Here is a 17,886-nt window from a genome sequence, read left to right as displayed (position 1 = left end):
GGACTATAGGTGCGTGCCACCAAGCCCAGCTAATTTTTGTATTTTTAGTGGAGAAGGGTTTTTGCCATGTTGGCCAGGATGGTCTTGATCTCTTGACCTCGTGATCTGCCCGCCTCAGCCTCCCAGAGTGCTGGGATTACAGGCGTGAGCCACCGTGCCCAGCCACTTCCCTCTTATAGGGACCTTGCAATTATGTTGGGTTAATACAAGATCATCTCCCTACTTAATCACACCTGCAAAGTCTTTTTTGCCACATAAAGGGACATATTCACAGATTCTAGCAATTGATCTATGGACATCTTTGGGTGGCTATTAGTCAGTGTGCCACAGTGCTCCTGGGCTATATAGTAGGAAATGGGCTATCCTAGAAACCAGTAAGCAGAATTGGGCTACCTTTAAACATCAGCTTGTGGTTATAGTAGTATTAAATACAATCTGAGGTCAAGTGGGGGGAGAGGAGCAGTGTGGGTATCTGAATGCCAATTACAGATGCCCTCTCAGAGAACAGTCACATGGGAGACCCACATAGTATTACAACAGGAACTTTAGCTAACGAGTGAGGATACTGGCTGCTGCCACTCAGGAGCTCTGAGATCTCGGATAAGGATATTACTTCTCTTAAGACCCGAACTCCACCTATGTGAGTGGGGGTTACATATAATACCTGAAAAGATTGGAGTGTGGACTAATGAAAAGTCCATCCATGAAATCACCTAAGACAGTGCCTGATCCTTAATAAATGTCTGTTTTGGAATGCCTCCTATATGCACTTCTTCCTCTTTCTGTGTCCCTTTTACTGTGTGGCCACTGCCTTTTCCAGGCCTTTCAGACATCTTCACTGGCCTGCCAATCACACACACACCTCTGCCTGGCAGCAGAGGTACTGGTTAGCAGCAACAGCTTTGGAGCTTGGTAAAAGATCTGGTCTTAATCATGGAATCTGGAGCCTGTCTCTTAAGCCCTCTAAGCTTCAGTTTCCTCCTCTGTACAATGGGGTAAGAACATCTATCAAACCAGGCTGTTGTGGGGATTAAGTAAGATGATGAATGGAAAGGGCTTAGCACGGTGTTTGGCACAAGATTAAGGGCATGATAAATAGTAGTGCTATTCTCCCCAAGAGGCCTGACCTCCTTTCAGCTTCATCTTCCACATTCCTCATTTAGCAGCACTGGTCAACCCTCTTCACTCTGAAGCAGACCTTGAACTTGTATACCGGATGGGCACTGCTTAGAAACAATTTCGTCTGTCTTCGACATTCTCAGTGAGTCCTACACTATTCTTTCTCGGGGCCTCAGATCTACTCTGCTTCTTAGTAATTTTCAACTTCACTAACCTTTTCTGATATTTATGCAGGCCTTTATCTCAATACTGGACCTGAGATCTTGAGGAAAGGTGTTTCCTTGCGTAGTATATTGGAAAAATACTTCCTCTCCTCGCCGGGCCTCAACTTCCTTATGTGGAATGAGTCCACTGGACTGGAATGACTGAAAGAGCCTTCCCAGCTCTGAGATCTTACATGGACAGAAGTTAAGTAGCAAGGACCTTGTAGATTACCTTGTTGATTACCTAGTCCACCCCTCTCCTTTTCCTTTTCCGGAAGAGGAAACAGTGCTATTTTTCCAAGAGGTGAAACCTAGTGCTATTCTCTCTCTGTCTGGTTTCCGGGACAAATCTTCCCAGAGGGTCACGCAGCCCTGTTTTCCTATCAGTGCGAGGGGGCACTCGGCGCCTCCAGGGCTCTGGGCGCCGGAAACACGTGTGTGCTCACCTACGTGTACACACGTGAGCACACCTACAGCAGCAGGGGGCGCTCCTGCCGGCAGGGGGCAGCACAGACCCGGCTAGCAATTACCCGGCGCAGCCCCGAGGGAGGAGGGCGTGCTGCAGTCCCGGCGGCGGCGGCGGCGGCGGCTGGAGGTGCAGCCTCCCAGGTGGGAGGCGGGGGCTGCGGGCTCAGGAAAAGGCGCCTTGGGAGAGGGCGCTCGGCGGGGCCTCCTCGGGCCCCGGGCGCGGCGCGGCGAGTGGGAGCGAGCGCGCCAGGAGCACGCAGGCGCCCTGCTCCGGCTGGCCCTCGGCTGGCGCGCGGCGCGCGGCGCGGGAGCAGCCCGCAGCCCGCAGCCCGCCCCCCGCGACCCCCGCAGCCCCCCCGGCCGCCTGCGGCCGCCCGTCGGGAGCAGCCCCTCGGCAGCCCGCGCAGGTCGCCGGCCCGGGAGAGCGCGCGGCAGCGGCAGCAGCGGCGGCGGGACGGCCCCGAGCGCGCCCTCCCGCCCGCGGCCACTTGGAGCCGGCGCTGGCCCGGCCGGCGCGCCCCGCAGGCGGCCGGAGCGCGGCCTCGGCCTCGGCGCGAGCTAGCCCCGGGCCACAGCCCGCGAGAGGCGGCGCGGGCGGCCGAGGGCACTGACGGCGTCGCGGGGCGCTCCCAGGCGGCGGCGCAGCGGCAGCGGCGGCGCAGGGGGCGGAGGCAGGGGGCGCCCCCAGCCAGGATGCTGCGGTTCCTGCGCCGGACCTTTGGCCGCCGCTCCATGCAGCGCTACGCGCGGGGCGCGGTGGGGCGCGGGGCCGCCGGGCTGGGGGACGAGCGCGACGGGGGGCCACGGGGGGGCCCGGCCGCCGCCTCCTCCTCGGCGCTGCCCGCCGCTCCCGGGGGCAGCGTGTTCCCCGCGGGCGGCGGGCCCCTGCTCACGGGTGGCGCGGTCGTGCACATCTCCGCCGCCGGCGCCGCCAAGGCCACCCTCTACTGCCGCGTCTTCCTGCTCGACGGGACCGAAGTGAGCGTGGACCTGCCGGTGAGTGACGGGGCCGATCTGGAGCACTGGCACCCCGTGCCCCTTGGGGCAGCTTCCCCTCCTCCGGTGCTTGCCTTGGGGGCGCTCCCCTGGCCCTTCCCTGGGGATCCCCTCCCCCATTCCCTTCTCCGACCACTCCTTAACCCTGTTTCTTCTTAAACCACCCGTCCCGGTCTCTTCCGGCCCCCCCTTCGGCCTGCGTCCCCTCCTTGGCACATTGTGCCGCGGGATTGCGCTTTCTTTGGTGCCCACCTAGTCCTTGGGGCCTCGCCCCCTCCCCAGTACACACAGTCCCCAAGTCCCGAGACCCCGCCCCCCTGCCGCGGGTGGCCGGTGTCCCCTTCCGTCCCTAGCTTCCCGCAGGGTCTTCCTGATGTTGGGTTATTGGATAGAAAAATTTCAAATCAATGTGAGGCCGTCCCGGGGTGTCCAGCTTGTCCCCCGCAGACTCGCCATCAGGCCTTGGTGAGACAGCAGAGAGGAGAGCCTCTCTCGCCTGCAGGCGCCCCAAGTTTGGGAGGGGGGTTAGACCATTTCTGTTCTCTGCTGATACCCTCTGGATACACCCCACTCCCATTCCTGGAGCCCCACATGCCCCGCAGCCTCGCAGGAGTATGGTGACTTGGGAGCTAACTCTAGAATCGGCTCTCTCGGACCTGCCCGCTTTGCACCGGCAGAGCCCTTGCTGGGGCGCTGGGAGTCGATCCCGGGGTGCCCGCGGAACCAGGCGCGCCGGACTTTCCCCCTCGGGCACCTTGCGTGGGGTCGGCGGGGCACCCCAGGGCAGCAACGCCTGGGCCTGCGTCCCGGGCACCCGCCCACAGGTGGTTGCACCCCCGCCCCGTGCCAGCTGAGAGCTAGGCCGGCGCTGCCGTTCCCTGTAGGGCGTCCAGTTACCAGTGAGTCTTCCTGGCTGAAGGGGCCAGATCAGATCAAATCAAACCACACATTAACTGGGCGCCCACTGTGCACCGGGCGCTGCGGCAGACGGTGCCTTCGGGAATCTCCGGGTGTGACTGAGGACACAGCAGTAATTGAGCTTTAGATGAATGTTGCAGATCATCTTGAGGCTGTCAAGGGAAGAAATAACATACGCGGACTTCCAAGGAAGCGTATAGGCCTTCCCGGGTGGGAGAAATGTTTGGACTTTGTGTGAAAACTAGGCACATATGAAAAGGGTCTCAGACGGGAAAATCACATCCTGCCTGGCCTGGAGTTTAACACTTCCCGGTGTAGGTTGAATTTTGAGACAGTTTCAATTTATGGCAATTTTATTTTTGTGGTTCTTTGTGCTCTCCGTAAGATATCATTTTGCTCTGAACATGAAAATACCCTTTTGGGGCATTTTTATTGATGGAAAAAGAGCTAACATTCGGGTGCTTAGAGCTGTTGACTTTAAAATAGCATTAAAATGTTACTGCTCCCCAAGAATGGGGCTCTCCAGCTTTTATTCAGCTGGGAGAGGAGGCCTGAAGAGCAGGGGAGGAGGATAGCGGAGCAGGCTGCCTCTGGAGTGGGCAGCTTGTGTTAGGAGAGGATGTGGCGTAGTTTGCATCTCGGATCTGGGAGAGGAATGCTATCCTTGGGAAGTTTGACAGTGCTCCTCGCTGGTGGTTTTCTCATCTGTTCCCTGGGGATGATTCGTTTATAAAATGTGTTGCTTGTCAGCTCCGAGAGAAAGGCTTAAATGGTGTGTATGGTGAATAGATCTAAACAGGTACACAAATGAACAGGTTGGGACAGCAAAGCTGACTGATTACAGCCAGTGGAGCCCTCACAGGAGGGTGGGGGAAGGGAACATTTGCATCCTGAAAGGTTTCTTCACTTTATAAAAGGCTGCTTGACAAAAGAATTCCCTGATCCCAGATATTTCTAGGATGGCAGGTTTCTTGATTCCGTTATGATGTGACTTAGCGAAGCTCACATTTTTTTTAATGCACGTGCACACACATATATGCCCCTTTCCACAGGCAAATAAAAAGCAAATGCTGGCTTGTGTCATGTGAGCTCTCAGGGAGGAAAGATGAAGAAAAATCGCCAGTGGGCACAGCTCATCGATTTAAAGATTTATTAGATATTAGGTCTGCATCACAGTCTTCTAATCTTCCCAGATCTGAGTGTGTGTTCCTGTAATTAATTCTGAGTTACGAGGTTAACGCCAGGCGGCCAGCAGCTCCCTGATGCATTTGGAGCATTTGCTGCTCCTCAGACTCACTTCACTGGGCTCACTCTTTATGCTGTCCTTTTGGCATTTGGCCCCCCTTGTCATTATTCTCTTTTGTGTTCCTGGATTTTTACCACTTCCTGGGCCCTGGTGTCGCCTTGCTGCTTGTCGCAAGATAGGATTTACCTTTGACCTCGATACCCCAAACTGGCTTCTCAGGCACCCAGGGACGTTGCCAGGCTAACTGTGGCTCCTTTGTAATGAAAACCCTCAGGCTGCGTTAGCCTTGAGAATTCCTTTGCTCAACCTCCTAAAAGTTGGCTATGTGCTGTCATAAACCTTTTTATTAGCCCTAGTCAGGACACTTGTGTTCTGAAATTGCCTGGAACACAATAACACCCTCAGTGTGTGACCGTGCTGTGGCACCTCAGTCCAGTCCAGACCACATTTATTGGGCATCTCCAGTGTGCCAAGCTCTGTGCTGCAGACACAAAGGTGAATGAGATGTGGCCTGGAGGCTCTTGGGAAATGCAGGTGAAAACACGTTTCTTGTATTCTAGCACACCCAGACAGGGTGCTGGGGCCGGATGGGATGGGGGAATTGGAAGGACTTCCTGGAGACTTTGATACTTGAGATTATATAGGACCTCAGGTCCAGTTTCCCTTGGGAAAGCCATGGGCCAATTTTTACATATAATAAAGAGAAAAGCAGCAGCAATTGTTTCTTCTGACAGGGCTTCGAGCCCCCTTCTCTGGTGGTAGGTTGAGTCATCTGGCATCCTTGGGTGTTTTTTTTGTTTTGTTTTGTTTTGTTTTTGGATATGGGGTCTCATCTGTCACCCAGGCTGGAGTGCAGTGGTATGACCACAGCTCGCTGCAGTCTTGATCTGGCCTCAAGCAATCCTCCCACCTCAGCCTCTCTAGTAGCTGGGACTACAGGTGTGCACCACTACCCCTGGCTAATTAAAAAATATTGTTTTTATAGACATGGGGTCTCCCTATATTGCCCAGACTGGTCTCAAACTTGTAGACTCAAAAGATCCTCCTGCCTCAGTCCCCAACGGTGTTGGGATTACAGCCATGAGCCACTGTGCTTGGTCCCTGGGTGTTCTTAACCTTTGCTGTGGATAGTCAGCGGCGGCTTTTCAATCTTTGATAAAACAAAATGTGAGTAAAAAGATCTTTCTAAAAAAAATCTGTCTATAACATGCAGTCTGAAGTGGACTTGCTATACAAACCCAGCTTCCAGATGAGCCCTTTCTCGCCCTGCCAACCAGAGTCCCAGCCTGAGCCAGTCCTCTTCAGAAACTCTGGCCCTGCCTTGGACAGCACTTCCCTCCTCTTAACCCAGCCCAGCCTCGCCCGACCCTCCAGGTGTGGTCTGGTTGGAGCAGGGCAGGACTCCCTCCCTCGGCCTGCCCTAGATGCTTTCCTTCTATTAATGCAGCTGAAGATCCCATTAGTGTGCTTGGCAGCGGCACCCACTGTTGACTCATATTAGCTCTCTGTTGACTAAATCCCTGGCATCGCTTTTGCTCGTGTGGCTGTTGCTCAGCCCTGCCTCCCGTTGCCCTGTGTGCTCAGTGTGGAAAGCTGTGAGGACGTGTGTCCAGCCAGTTAGCAGTCCCGCCATGCTTTGGAGGGAACGGCCCATGAGCATTGTTGCATTTGGTGCAGTTGCCTTCCCTGCATCTGGAACTCAACATCAACTCATTGTGGTCCAGTGCAAACATGGAGGACTTCAGAATTCAAAGATCTACCTTTGCATATTACACCCTGGCTCTGCAGCTGTGGCCAATTTCAGCCCTCCGAGCATTCACTTCCTGGTCTTTCCAAGGGGATGATGGGAGGATTCAGTGATGGGAAGGCCTCAGTGTGCAACAGAGTGCTAAAAGGTTGCTGGTAGGTTGTAATCTTAGAAACCTCTCCTTCCTCTACTTTGGACTCTGGAAAGATTTGAAAAAGTTTCTAGTAATAGACATTAAAAAAAAAAATCTGTGCCAGGCAGGCTAACCATTGCTTGGCTCTTCTCTAGTGGAAATTGGAAGTTGGATGTAGTATGAGAAATGCTTTTTAAAAGTTTTACTTTGGATTTGAAAAGTGATGTTTTTTTCAGTAAAAACAGTAAAATGCAGGTTTTTCGAATTTTAGGACTGAAACCTCTGATCTGACATAACATACATGATACAACGTAAAGGTCATATGGCTTATTTTGGAGTTGAAAGGGACCCTGGACAGCACCTCCCCAACCTCTTGGAGAAACTGGGAAACTGTGGTCTGTGGCTATAAAGTTCCCTTTAGTCAGTCGTTGAAAGAGTTGGAACAGGCTGCTTTGGGAACCCTGATTGTTAGTGTCTGTAGGTGTCAAGCGTAGGGGAAGACTAACCCCATCTCCTAACACAGGATCATGAAACGTGGTGGGGTACGTTCCTGGCAGTTGAAAATAGGACAGATTTTTCCAAACAGTGGAAAAACTCAAGCAAAATGACCCCAACTTCAGTGTACACAAAGTTCATCTGGGATTTTTTTTCTTTCAATTAAAATTCCCAGAGCACACCCCCAGAAATTGTGATTCAGTGGATTAGGAAGCTCAACTTTTAACAAGTACTCCAGGTGATTCTGAGGAAGGTGGTCCCTTCACAGCCAGTGAAAAACCCTGGCTTGAGAACTCTGAGAACAGAGGCAGCTACACCCTGCGTTCAAAACTGCTGTAGCAGTGCGGGGGCGGGTGGCAGTGGGGTTGGCAGTCTTTGAGCTGGGGCTTGACCTGTACTTTAGAGAGCCCATTTTTGTCACAGTGGAGTGGAGGGCTAGAGGAGGGACTGGAGATCAGTTGTGCCATTGCATTTGTCGGGTAAGGGGTGCTGAGAACCTGGCTAGGAAAAGCAGGTGATGGTAGAGCAGCTCACAGGTGGAGACAGGTGAGTATGCTGGGGAGGGTGAAGGCTTGAGGTAGCACTGTCTTCACTCTTGGTTGGGAAGAAATTAGGGACCTGCAGGAGGTCGGAGAAGACAGCTTCTCATTTGCAGTCTTTCCCAAGGCTCTGCTGCCATGGGCACCCTGCCTTATCCCAGACCTCTGTCTGGGTGGCTTGCTTTTTCTGTCCCTGAGGGGAAGGTATTGGCTACAGGTGGCCTTCCAGTGTTTACCCCACCCACACCCCCTCTCAGACCTGGAATGAGGCCTTGGGTATCTAGTGGGTCATGAGTTTGTGTTAATTTTGGAAATGCATTCTTTGTTTTAAAAGGAAGATGGAGTTGGTGGGTGAGAGAGGGGTAACGAACACCCTTCTCAAAGGGGGTGTCCATGATACAAGCAAGAGCACTAACTCCCCTTCTTCGCTTACCGGATTTGGCAGTGTTAATAAGGGGCGGGGGTTGGCCTGCAGGGGGAAGGGGCCGCAGCCCAGCCTCTCCCGTGCCAGTAGCATGACCCTACACTGGTACAGGGCTCTGAACAAATATTAACTTGCTAAGCACTTTCACGTGCATAATCTCATTGAATTCTGTTCCTAGTACACTGCAGTGGATGAAGGCACAGGTCTGTTTCGTTTTGAAATAGCAGAAGGTCGATGGGGGTGGGGCCTTCCCTTAAATTCTTGCGTGGGGGCTAAGAAGAAATCCAGCCTGGCAACCACAGAAATCCTCCGCCTACCATTTGTCCTCAAAACACGTGTTCCATCCTTGCCCACTTCTTGACTCCCTTTGGCCGACTGGGGGTGGACTCCTCCCTGGGCTTCTCTCTGTCCTGCCTGGGGCCTTCTCCTCCAGTGGGAGCTGCACTCCAGTTTCCACCTCTAGCCAGTGGCTGCTGCCTGTGGGCAGGGTCGGCTGCTGATTCATCTGGGTGTGTTTGCGAGGTTCAGGTGAGTGCTGCCCTCCCCACTTCTATTTCATGTTTAGAATGTGTTCCTCACAGATCCATTCCAAAATGCAGAGAGGTTGGAACAACATCTACAGTTTTGTTAGATAAGCACTGTTAAAATTGGGGTGCACATTCATCTGTGCTTTATTCATTCATATTTAGATATAAACATGTATTTTAAATGATGCACTTATATGGGTTGATGGACTTCTCTTTCCCACCAGCTCAGCACAATTGAATGAGGACGGTAGACCTGGAGCTTGTGTCTCCTTAGGGTGAGGCCCTTGGCCCTCTTCTCTACATTTCCAGGGACTCTTAACTGCAGTGGGGAGCCCCCCAGTGCTGGTTAGCCATCTGTACTATCTGCTGTCTGCTGCCCCTGCCTTGGTAAGAAGCAAGCTGCCTGGTACTCTGACCCTTTTCACCACAATTACCTTCTCTTGCTGGCAGGTTAAAGGTCTTGTTGATGTGTCCTCAGAGTCCCCTTGCATCTGGGAGCACCTGCTATGGGGCGGTCTTGACTCTCTATCCAGCCCAGGTTGCCCATGACTCTGCTACCAGCCAGAGCTGATCTGGCAGAGTGGGGCTGGAGCCTGGCAACACCCCTGGTGTGCCCCCACCCTAATCCCTCTAATCCCACTCCTTCTGCAGCCTCCATGGCCTCTCTCTAGAGATGGATTAATTTTACTAGTCCCACTTGATTTAATTTCTGGTTTATTTTGAATTGTTTTCCAAAATGTTTTTGTTTGCTCACAGTATGTTTTCTTCAGTCAGCAGAGGCTTACCGAGCCCTTACACTGCATTAAGCATGGGGAAGGGGTATCGGAGAGAGAAGAGTTTTTCTTCAGCACCCAGTCTAGAGGGGCAGACAGTGTAAATAGATACATATAAACCAATATGGTGGTGCCGGGGGTGAATAACTGAACTGTGGTCTGGAGTTGGAAAGGTGTTTTTTTTTTTTTTTTTTTCCTTTTTTTGGTAATGTTGGGATCTCGATATATTGCCCAGGCTGGTCTGGAAGTCCTGGCTTCAGGAGATCCTCCCACCTCGGCCTCCCAAAGCTCTGGGATTACAGGTGTGAGCCACCACACCTGAGCAGTTGGAGGTTTGATCCCAGAGTGACAATGGAATTGTTCCAAAGGATGTGTAGGGGTTCAGCCTTATCTGGGCAGAGGAAACAGCAGGTGCAAGTGCACGGACAATGGGGGTCAGAAAAGCCTGATCCCTGGGCTCTGGGCTTCTTGGGGTCGGGGAGCCAGATGAGTTCTGGCTGTGTCCCTGGATTTTAAAGGAGTGCGTGAGGAAGTGAGTACCCTTTGAAATGCAGATGATGTCAGGAGCCCTTCGGAAAGACCAATTTAGGTGCCCTTCTTGTTGAATCCTCATAAAAACCGTGTTGATGGTTACTGTTGTTATTCCTGATTTGTAGAGGAGAAAATCAGGGCTTAGCAGACAGGTTAAGAAACTTGTCCAAGGTCATGTAGCTAGTGAAGGCAGACGCCAGCTTGATTTGTGGTCTGAGAAGGTCTCTGACAGTACAGCTGGGTGAGGGGCATGGGAAGGCTCTGAGCTTGCCCTGGAGGTTCCAAGCTGGATGGGGACCCCTGAGTCCCCAAAGGGTTTTCGCCTTTGCAGGCCACTTGGGATTTCCAGGGATCAGATGTACTTCTTTAGTTAGACTCATTGAATGTCATTTCACTCAAGTGCATAATGGTTTGATGGCCATAATTCAACATTCAGAAGTAGGTGATGTTTTTAAAAAGTGCTTAATAGAACAACATTAAAATTATCTCAGAGAAAAACATTTTCATATTCCTATCCTGCTGCATAGCAACTGGTTGGTTTCACTTTGTTCCTTTCCATCTTTGTGCTTTGGTATATGTGTTTATAAGCGTGGTGTATATCCTTTAAAAATGTTTTTTCTTTTCTCCTCCCCATCCACATTTCTTGACAGGCTTCTCACCAGTTTGGTGCCCTCTTTTGTGCGTATTCTAGAATACTTAAATTCAACCCTTATTCTCTGCCGTGTGTGATGTAGTTTGAGTGAGTAATACCTGTCTCTGGGGGCTTGGAGGCTGCTATGCAAAGCACCTGATCACTTACGCGTCAGGCAGCCCCATCTCCAAGGCGTGCAGAATCTGTGTTGCTTCCTTTAATCGCTGCCGCCTGGGAAGGTGCACGTTATCATCCCCTTTGCAGATGGTCTCCAAGAGCAGATGGCCTAGGGCCACTCTGCTTGTAAGTATTGGGAGAGCCAGATTGAATTTAGGTTTCCTGACTCATTTTCTAGTGCTCTTCCCCTCAGCTCATGCTGTGCACACCCAGCCTTCCTGTGTTAAATACGGGTTCTCTTGGAACTCCCGGGGAAGGTCAGAATTTCATGCAGTAAAATCTCGTCTCTTCTGAACCACTTTGCCTTTCAGCATCTCTGGCATTTGGATTCTGTCTACCATTTCTCAGCATTTTTTGCAGGTTCTTTTCCCCAAAGTCATAGCTGGCTGAGTGCCCAGCATTTTCTTCGTGAAGCTAAGAACTGGAAGATGATATTCCAAGGGTCCTGTCCCACCCGTGGGATCATCCGGTGCTCCTTGTTACCCAGCTCATTCCCCCAGGGTGGAATGGTCTACCCTGCAGCTGCAAGGATGCCAACTGCCTGGTTCAGCGGGTGCCTGCAGAGCTGGCATCCCTCAGCCCTGGGGTGGCTTTTCCATGCCTTTCTCGTGAGCTTAATGCTGCTGTCTGCTGCATAGCATTCGCTCAGGTGGGTTGAAGTCGGCCTGACATGCATCTCCTTTGCTCTGCCTGCTCACTTGCTCAGCTGCACCTACCCTGAATTATGAATTGTTTTTAAAATCATGGTATTAATATACATAAGATAAAATTTAGTATATTAACTGTGTTTAAGTGTATGCAGTAAAGTGGCATGAAGTACATTCTCACTGTTTTGCCACCATCACCACTATCGGTCTCCAGACGTTTTTCATCTTCCCAAACTGAAACTCAGTCCCTGTTAAACATTAACTCCCCATTTTCACTCTCTCCAAACCCTAGCAACCACCATTCTACTTTTTGGTCTCTATGAATTTAGCTACTCTAGGTACCTCATATAAGTAGAATCCTACAGTATTTGTCCGTTTGTGTCTGGCATATTTCACTTAGCATAATATTCTCAAAGTTCATCCATGTTGTAGGTAGCAGGTGTGAGAACTGCTTTCCTTGTTAACGCTGAGTGATGTTCTCTTGTAAGCGTATGCCACATACGGTTTATCCATTTATCTGAGTGTGGATGTTTACGCAGGTCTGGACCTTCTTAACTCAGTCCTACCCATTTACTTGTGGCACTGCCACCGGAGACTTGGATGTCCCCAGCCCTCACCTCGTAGTTTTATTCTTGGATTCTGACACCTCTTCCCTGGGACTCTTCTGCGTCGTGCTGATCATCTTCCAAGGCTGTCTGGGCTTCGTTTGGGGGTGTGTGGCAGACAAGTTGTTCTCCCCCTTACATTTTTGTCTGAGTTGCTCAGTGTTGGCAAGCCCTCTGTCCAGCACATTCTTTAGATTTTTAAATGATGAAATATAAATACAAAAGCCTCTCTATAACATGAATACTTTGAGAAAAACAACACAATGAACATCCTTGTGCCCACCACCCAACTTAGGAACAAAGACTGTCACCAATGCTGTGGAAGTCCCCAAATGCTCCGCCTCAGTCACATTCCCCTCCTTCCGTCCTCAAGTGCGTCTTTCATCCCCTTACTTTTCTTTACAGGTTTTCTGCCTGTGTACCTTTTCCTAAACAATGTGATGTTAGTTTTGCAGGTTTGTGAACTGTATAGACATGAATTTTCCTTCAATATTGTGTTGGTGAGAATCTGTGTCAATGAGCTGACTGGAGTTCTTCCTTCTCTGTATTATTCCATTGCATGCATATACCGGAATTTATCCTTTGTGGACATTTGGGATGTTTTCACTTTGGAACTATTGGGAAAAGAAAATACTGCTTTGAACTTTCTGGAATTGGTCTTTGGTGTACATGTGCCAGGAAGCATCTCTCCTGGGTGTGTACCTGGGAGGAAGAGTGGACGGGGCCCTTTATAATTACACAAAATGGTTTTCCAGAATCCCCACAGCCTATAAAAGCTTCCCTGATCCATTCTTCTCCAGCACTTGGCATTGTCAGCTGCTTTGCTTAATTTTAACAGGATACTGGGAGTTAATGGGACCTTTGTGGTCTCTGCTTTCCCCCAGTTGTTGATGGGGTTGAGTACCTTTCATTTATCCATCTCTCTCTCTCTCTTCGTGTGTGTGTGTACATACTTTAATAATAGAGATGGGATATGGTTATGTTGTCCAGGCTGTTCTGAAACTCCTGGCCTCCAGCAGTCCTCCCACCTCAGCCTCCCAAAGTGCTGGCACGTGGGAGCCACTGCACCTGACCAGGGTTGAGTGTCTTTCATATGTTGTTACAACCTGTAGTTCCTCCCAGAATGCTTTATGATTTTCACCTGTGTTTTTAGGTGGAGTTGCAGTTGTATTTTTCTCATTGGCCCTGGACTTCATGAGACTGTCTCCTGTTTCCCCTTCTTCTGAGGTCATCTCAGTGGAACAAGGGAGCGAACACTGTGCGCCCCCAAACTGTCAAGCTTCCTTGGCAGGTCTTTCCTAAGTAGGAATTAATGTTTTGACTTCACTTTCACTGTGAATGAGCTGAAGTCGGTGCTGCTGTTGGCTTTGTGTGAGAGCAACTACGGGATCTATAGTATTCACATCAGTTCTGCCCACTCTTTTTGAAGTTTTTATTATGGAAATTTCTAAGCATATTCCAAAGTAGTGAGAACTATATATGGACCCTAAGTACTTTCTGCCTTCATTTCTGTACTTATCAGTTTATGGCCACTCTCCTTTTTTTTTATACCCCTCCCTACTGCCCTTTCCTGATTATTTTAAACAAATTCTAAACATGTGATTTCTTTTTTCTTTTCTATATATATTTTTTAAGACGGTGTCTCGCTCTGGAGACTAGAGTGCAGTGTGTGATCTCAGCTCACCACAACCTCTGGCTCCAGGATTCAAGCGATTCTCCTGCCGCAGCTTCCCAAATAGCTGGGATTACAGGCAAGCGCTACCACGCACGGCTAATTTTTAGTATTTCTGGTAGAGACAAGGTTTCACGATGTTGGCCAGGCTGGTCTTGAAATCCTGACTTCCCTGATCCATTCTTCTCCAGCACTTGGCATTGTCAGCTGCTTTGCTTTTGCTTGCTTGCTTCTGCCTGCTTCAGCCTCCCAAAGTGCTGGGATTACAGATGTGAGCCGCGGTGCCTGGCCTAAACATGTAATTTCAAACATGTATTTCAGTATGTATCTCTAAAGGATAAGGACCAGTTTTTAAAAAATAGAGTTGGTTGTGCTAGCACACACCTATTGTCTCAGCTAGTTGGGAGGCTGAGAGGGGAGAATCACTTAAGTCCAAGAATTCAAGGCCACCCTGAGCAACATGACAAGACCTTATCTCAAATATATGCACACATACACAAACACACACACACACACACACCCTTCCCTAATACTATTAAAAATAACAAACAATTACTTTTTAGTGTCAGATATTTAGTCAGTGTTCGAATTTTCTTCTTTGGTTTTGAGCAAGGTTCTTTCATTGCATTTGATAGATATTCCATCTAAGGCTCTCAACCTAAATAGCACCCCCTCACCTTTTTGAGCCGTTTATCTGTTGAAGAAGTAAGGCCATTTGTCCCATTACAGTTTGCTGCTTTCTTGGTTTTGTTGATTGCATCCTCAACATTAGTCACCCGTGAGGCAGTTAGTACAAGGGATGGCCTTATTTCAAGCATCTGATCAGGGCACACAGATCCTTTATCCTTAAGAAGGTTGAGTGGAGACCAGTGACTGTACCTGTTGTGACAAATGCCCCAGAGCACTTTAAACCATCTCAGAGGTAAAGATGGGAGGTGGTGAGTGGCAGGGGAGAGTTCACCCTAGGAGAGTGAGCAACTAGGAAAGTACCAGAGAGGAAACTTTGGGCTCTGAGGACAAGGTGGAGGACAATGACATGGTCAGGAGTCCTGCCCTCTGCTCAGCGTGACAGAAAGCCCAGCCATCCTCCTCTTTTTCTCTGGATGTTACTTCTTTGAAGAAGTCTAAATTCCTTGTCTTTGGAAAGTTTTCAGTAGATTTCATGAAAGCGTCTTTTTTCCCCATGTCTGCCTTCTGTTTCTTCATCAGCTCCCCAACCCTGCTGTTGAATGTCTTCCTTGAGCATGGGTCCTTCCTCCCTCTAGCTCACTCCTGTTTGGGTCCCCTTCATACACTCGCCAGGCCCTTCATGAGCCCTTTCTGTCTCTCCTGGCTGGAGATGCCAGCAGACATTTTAGGGAATGCAGAATCAATGAGAAGGGAATTGTGCTGAGTGTGGGACAGTTTGAACCAGTGGGGTCCGCTACTGAGGGAGCCTTTGGAGAACACCTGGTCCAAATTCTCATTCTTGGGACGGGGAAAGGCCTTTCCCGTCTGTCTTGGAAGACCCACGGCTGCTCACTGCAGCCTGCTGCTGCTCACCTGTGGCATATGAATAGTAATGAGTGTGTAACAAGTACGGCTTCCTGCACACAGCTCCCCAGCTCTTACAAATGACATCCAGCAGCCTCTTTGCCTCTCTGAGGCTCTGTCACCTTTTCTGAAAGCGACCAGGGTTCTCAACCCCCGCACATGGGGCCTGGGGGTTTCTCCAGCTCTCCAGCCTGTGTGATGGATGTGGGCATCATCCAGGGAAGGCTGGTAGGCTGTAAAAGCCTACAGGGGTTAGTTATTAACTTGCAGCACACTCTCTACAGCCAATTCCATGGCATTTCTCCGACCGGAGTCCTTTAATTGCTCTTGCCTGCTCGGGCCTGAGACTGAAGGCCCATATTACCTCCTGCTCAGTCAGTGGCAATCTGTATTGGGTGGCATCAGCGCCACTTTGATGATAGCAAGAGTGGCTGGTCAAAGTCCAGGGAGGGGCCCAAGCTACCTTGGAACTGGCTCAGGTCATGCACACAGCTGGCATTGACAGATGCATCGGGACACTTCAGAGTGAAACTTGAGAAAGGAGGTCTGGGATATGGGATATTGTAATGGGAGAGCAGGAAATTTAAGGTCGGAGGTATTTGTTTAGGATACCTCGGTATTCTAGAGCTGTGGGATTTATTTTTCTTTGAAGTCCAGAAGTATTTAGCTTTATTCTAAAAGTGGTGAAGTTCCTCTTATTTAAAGAGGCTCCTGAAAAATAAAGGAAAAATTACATGCTGTCTTTTAAAAGGAAAAGGATTGTGTGTACTATAATAGAAATACTGCAAATGTCATTTATTAACTCACTTCAGGGAATGAGCTCTTCCACATAGGTAAGTTTTCCAGCTAGTTAAGGTTGTTTCCATTTACTGACAACTGTTTTGTTTCAGCGATTTCATTTATTTCTCAAAGAAAAACAAACAACAGCATGTCTAGTGTATGTAAGGCCCTGTGCAGGGAATACAAAATGGTCAAAGATGGGCATTGCTCTAAAGGAGCTCATTTGGGGTGGGGTATGGAATTGTTGATTGCATTGCCTTGACTTTGCCTTGGTGGCCCCAGTCAGCGTGCTGTGCAGTATCTCCTGGTCTGCAGGACTCCAGTGCTTGCTTCCCCAGAGGACATGAAGGTTCAAGTCCCTCTATCCCCTCTCCCCAGGAGTCCCAGGCTTCTCCATCCCCTTGACTCTTGGGTCAGCTCTGTATAGTCTTCTAGCCTTCAAAGCATTGCTTTACTTTCTGCCTTTTGGGGGGCTGGCTGCCTGCTCAGTTATTAATACAACAGTGATTTTCAACATTTACTGCATCCTTAGAGTCTTCTGAGGAGTTTTTCAAAGTCCAGCTTCTAAGGCATTCCCCTGACTACTACCACCAAGATTGCTGGGTTTGGGAGGTGGAACCCCTTCACCGGAATGTTTTTTGTTTGTTTGAGACAGTCTAGCTCTGTTGCTTAGGCTGGCATGCAGTGGCACGATCTTGGCTCATTGCAACCTCCGCCTCCTGGGTTCAAGTGATCCTCCTGCCTCAGCCTGCCTGGTAGCTGGAATTACAGGAACATGCCACCATGCCCGGCTAAGTTTTGTATTTTTAGTAGAGACGGGGTTTCGCCATGTTGGCCAGGCTGGTCTTGAACTCCTGACCTCAGGTGATCCACCTACCTTGGCCTCCCAAAACGCTGGAATTACAGGCATGAGCTGCCACGCCGACCCAGAATCTTTTAAAACTCCTCAGGTGATTCTGAGCTGCAGTCAGGTTTGAGAAACAATGTTTACAGGCCTCCTTCCCTTACTTTTGTGTAGTGTTGTAGATTTAGATCAGACTTTGCCCTTTCGTTGTTTCATTTAAACCTTACAGCACTTCCTTGAGAAAATTCTGGGTGTTCTTATGTTATAGAAAGCTCACCAGTAAGATTATGGCCCCGTATCCCACTGCTAGTAAATGACTAAACTAAACTTAAAGTCATTTCCAGGCCAAGTCCACTTCTCCAGGTTTTCTTCATGGCTGTTGCCCTGGTGACTCTCTGGCAGCTCCCCAGTGCCCCTTTTACTTCTCACCTGTGTACCTGTGCTTGTGCTGCCTTCTTTTTTATTTGTATTTTATTCTTTTTTTTGAGACGGAGTATTGCTCTGCTGCCCAGGCTGAACTGCAGTGGTGGGATCTCAGCTCACTGCAACCTCCACCTCCCACGTTCAAGAGATTGTCTTGCCTCAGCCTCCCGCGTAGCTGGGATTACAGGCATTGGGCCACCATGCCCAGTTAATTTTTGTATTTTTAGTAGAGACCGTGTTTCACCACATTGACCAAGGTGTTAGGGAACTCCTGACCTCAAGTGATGTGCCCACCTCTGCCTCCCAAAGTGCTGAGATGACAGGTATGAGCCACTGTGTTTGGCCTTTTATTTCTATTTTGAATTTTTGAAACAGGCTTGCTCTGTTGCCCAGCTAGAGTGCAGTGGTGCACCTTTGCCCCCCAGGTTCAAGTGATTCTCCTGCTTCAGCCTCCC

General features: G+C 49.9%; 1 protein-coding gene across 9 annotated transcripts in view; it reads left to right on the top strand.

Annotated features, from left to right (window-relative positions):
- The first annotated feature begins 1,878 nt into the window (after positions 1-1,878).
- Positions 1,879-17,886, top strand: part of EPB41L4B (erythrocyte membrane protein band 4.1 like 4B) — a 159,478-nt gene continuing 143,470 nt past the window's right edge. For all 9 annotated transcript variants that reach the window (XR_013535843.1, XM_078374101.1, XM_035254233.3 and 6 more), the window contains exon 1: positions 1,879-2,786. Coding sequence is in view for 8 of the 9 variants with exons in the window: in XM_078374101.1 (XP_078230227.1) it covers positions 2,484-2,786 (303 nt within the window). In the remaining variant the exon portion in view is untranslated. The remainder of the gene's footprint in view (positions 2,787-17,886) is intronic.

This window comes from Callithrix jacchus, chromosome 1, assembly GCF_049354715.1.
Source record: "Callithrix jacchus isolate 240 chromosome 1, calJac240_pri, whole genome shotgun sequence".
NCBI lineage: Eukaryota > Metazoa > Chordata > Mammalia > Primates > Cebidae > Callithrix > Callithrix jacchus.
The sequence above is the reverse complement of the archived record's forward strand: the minus strand, read 5'-3'. Positions and strand labels throughout refer to the sequence as shown.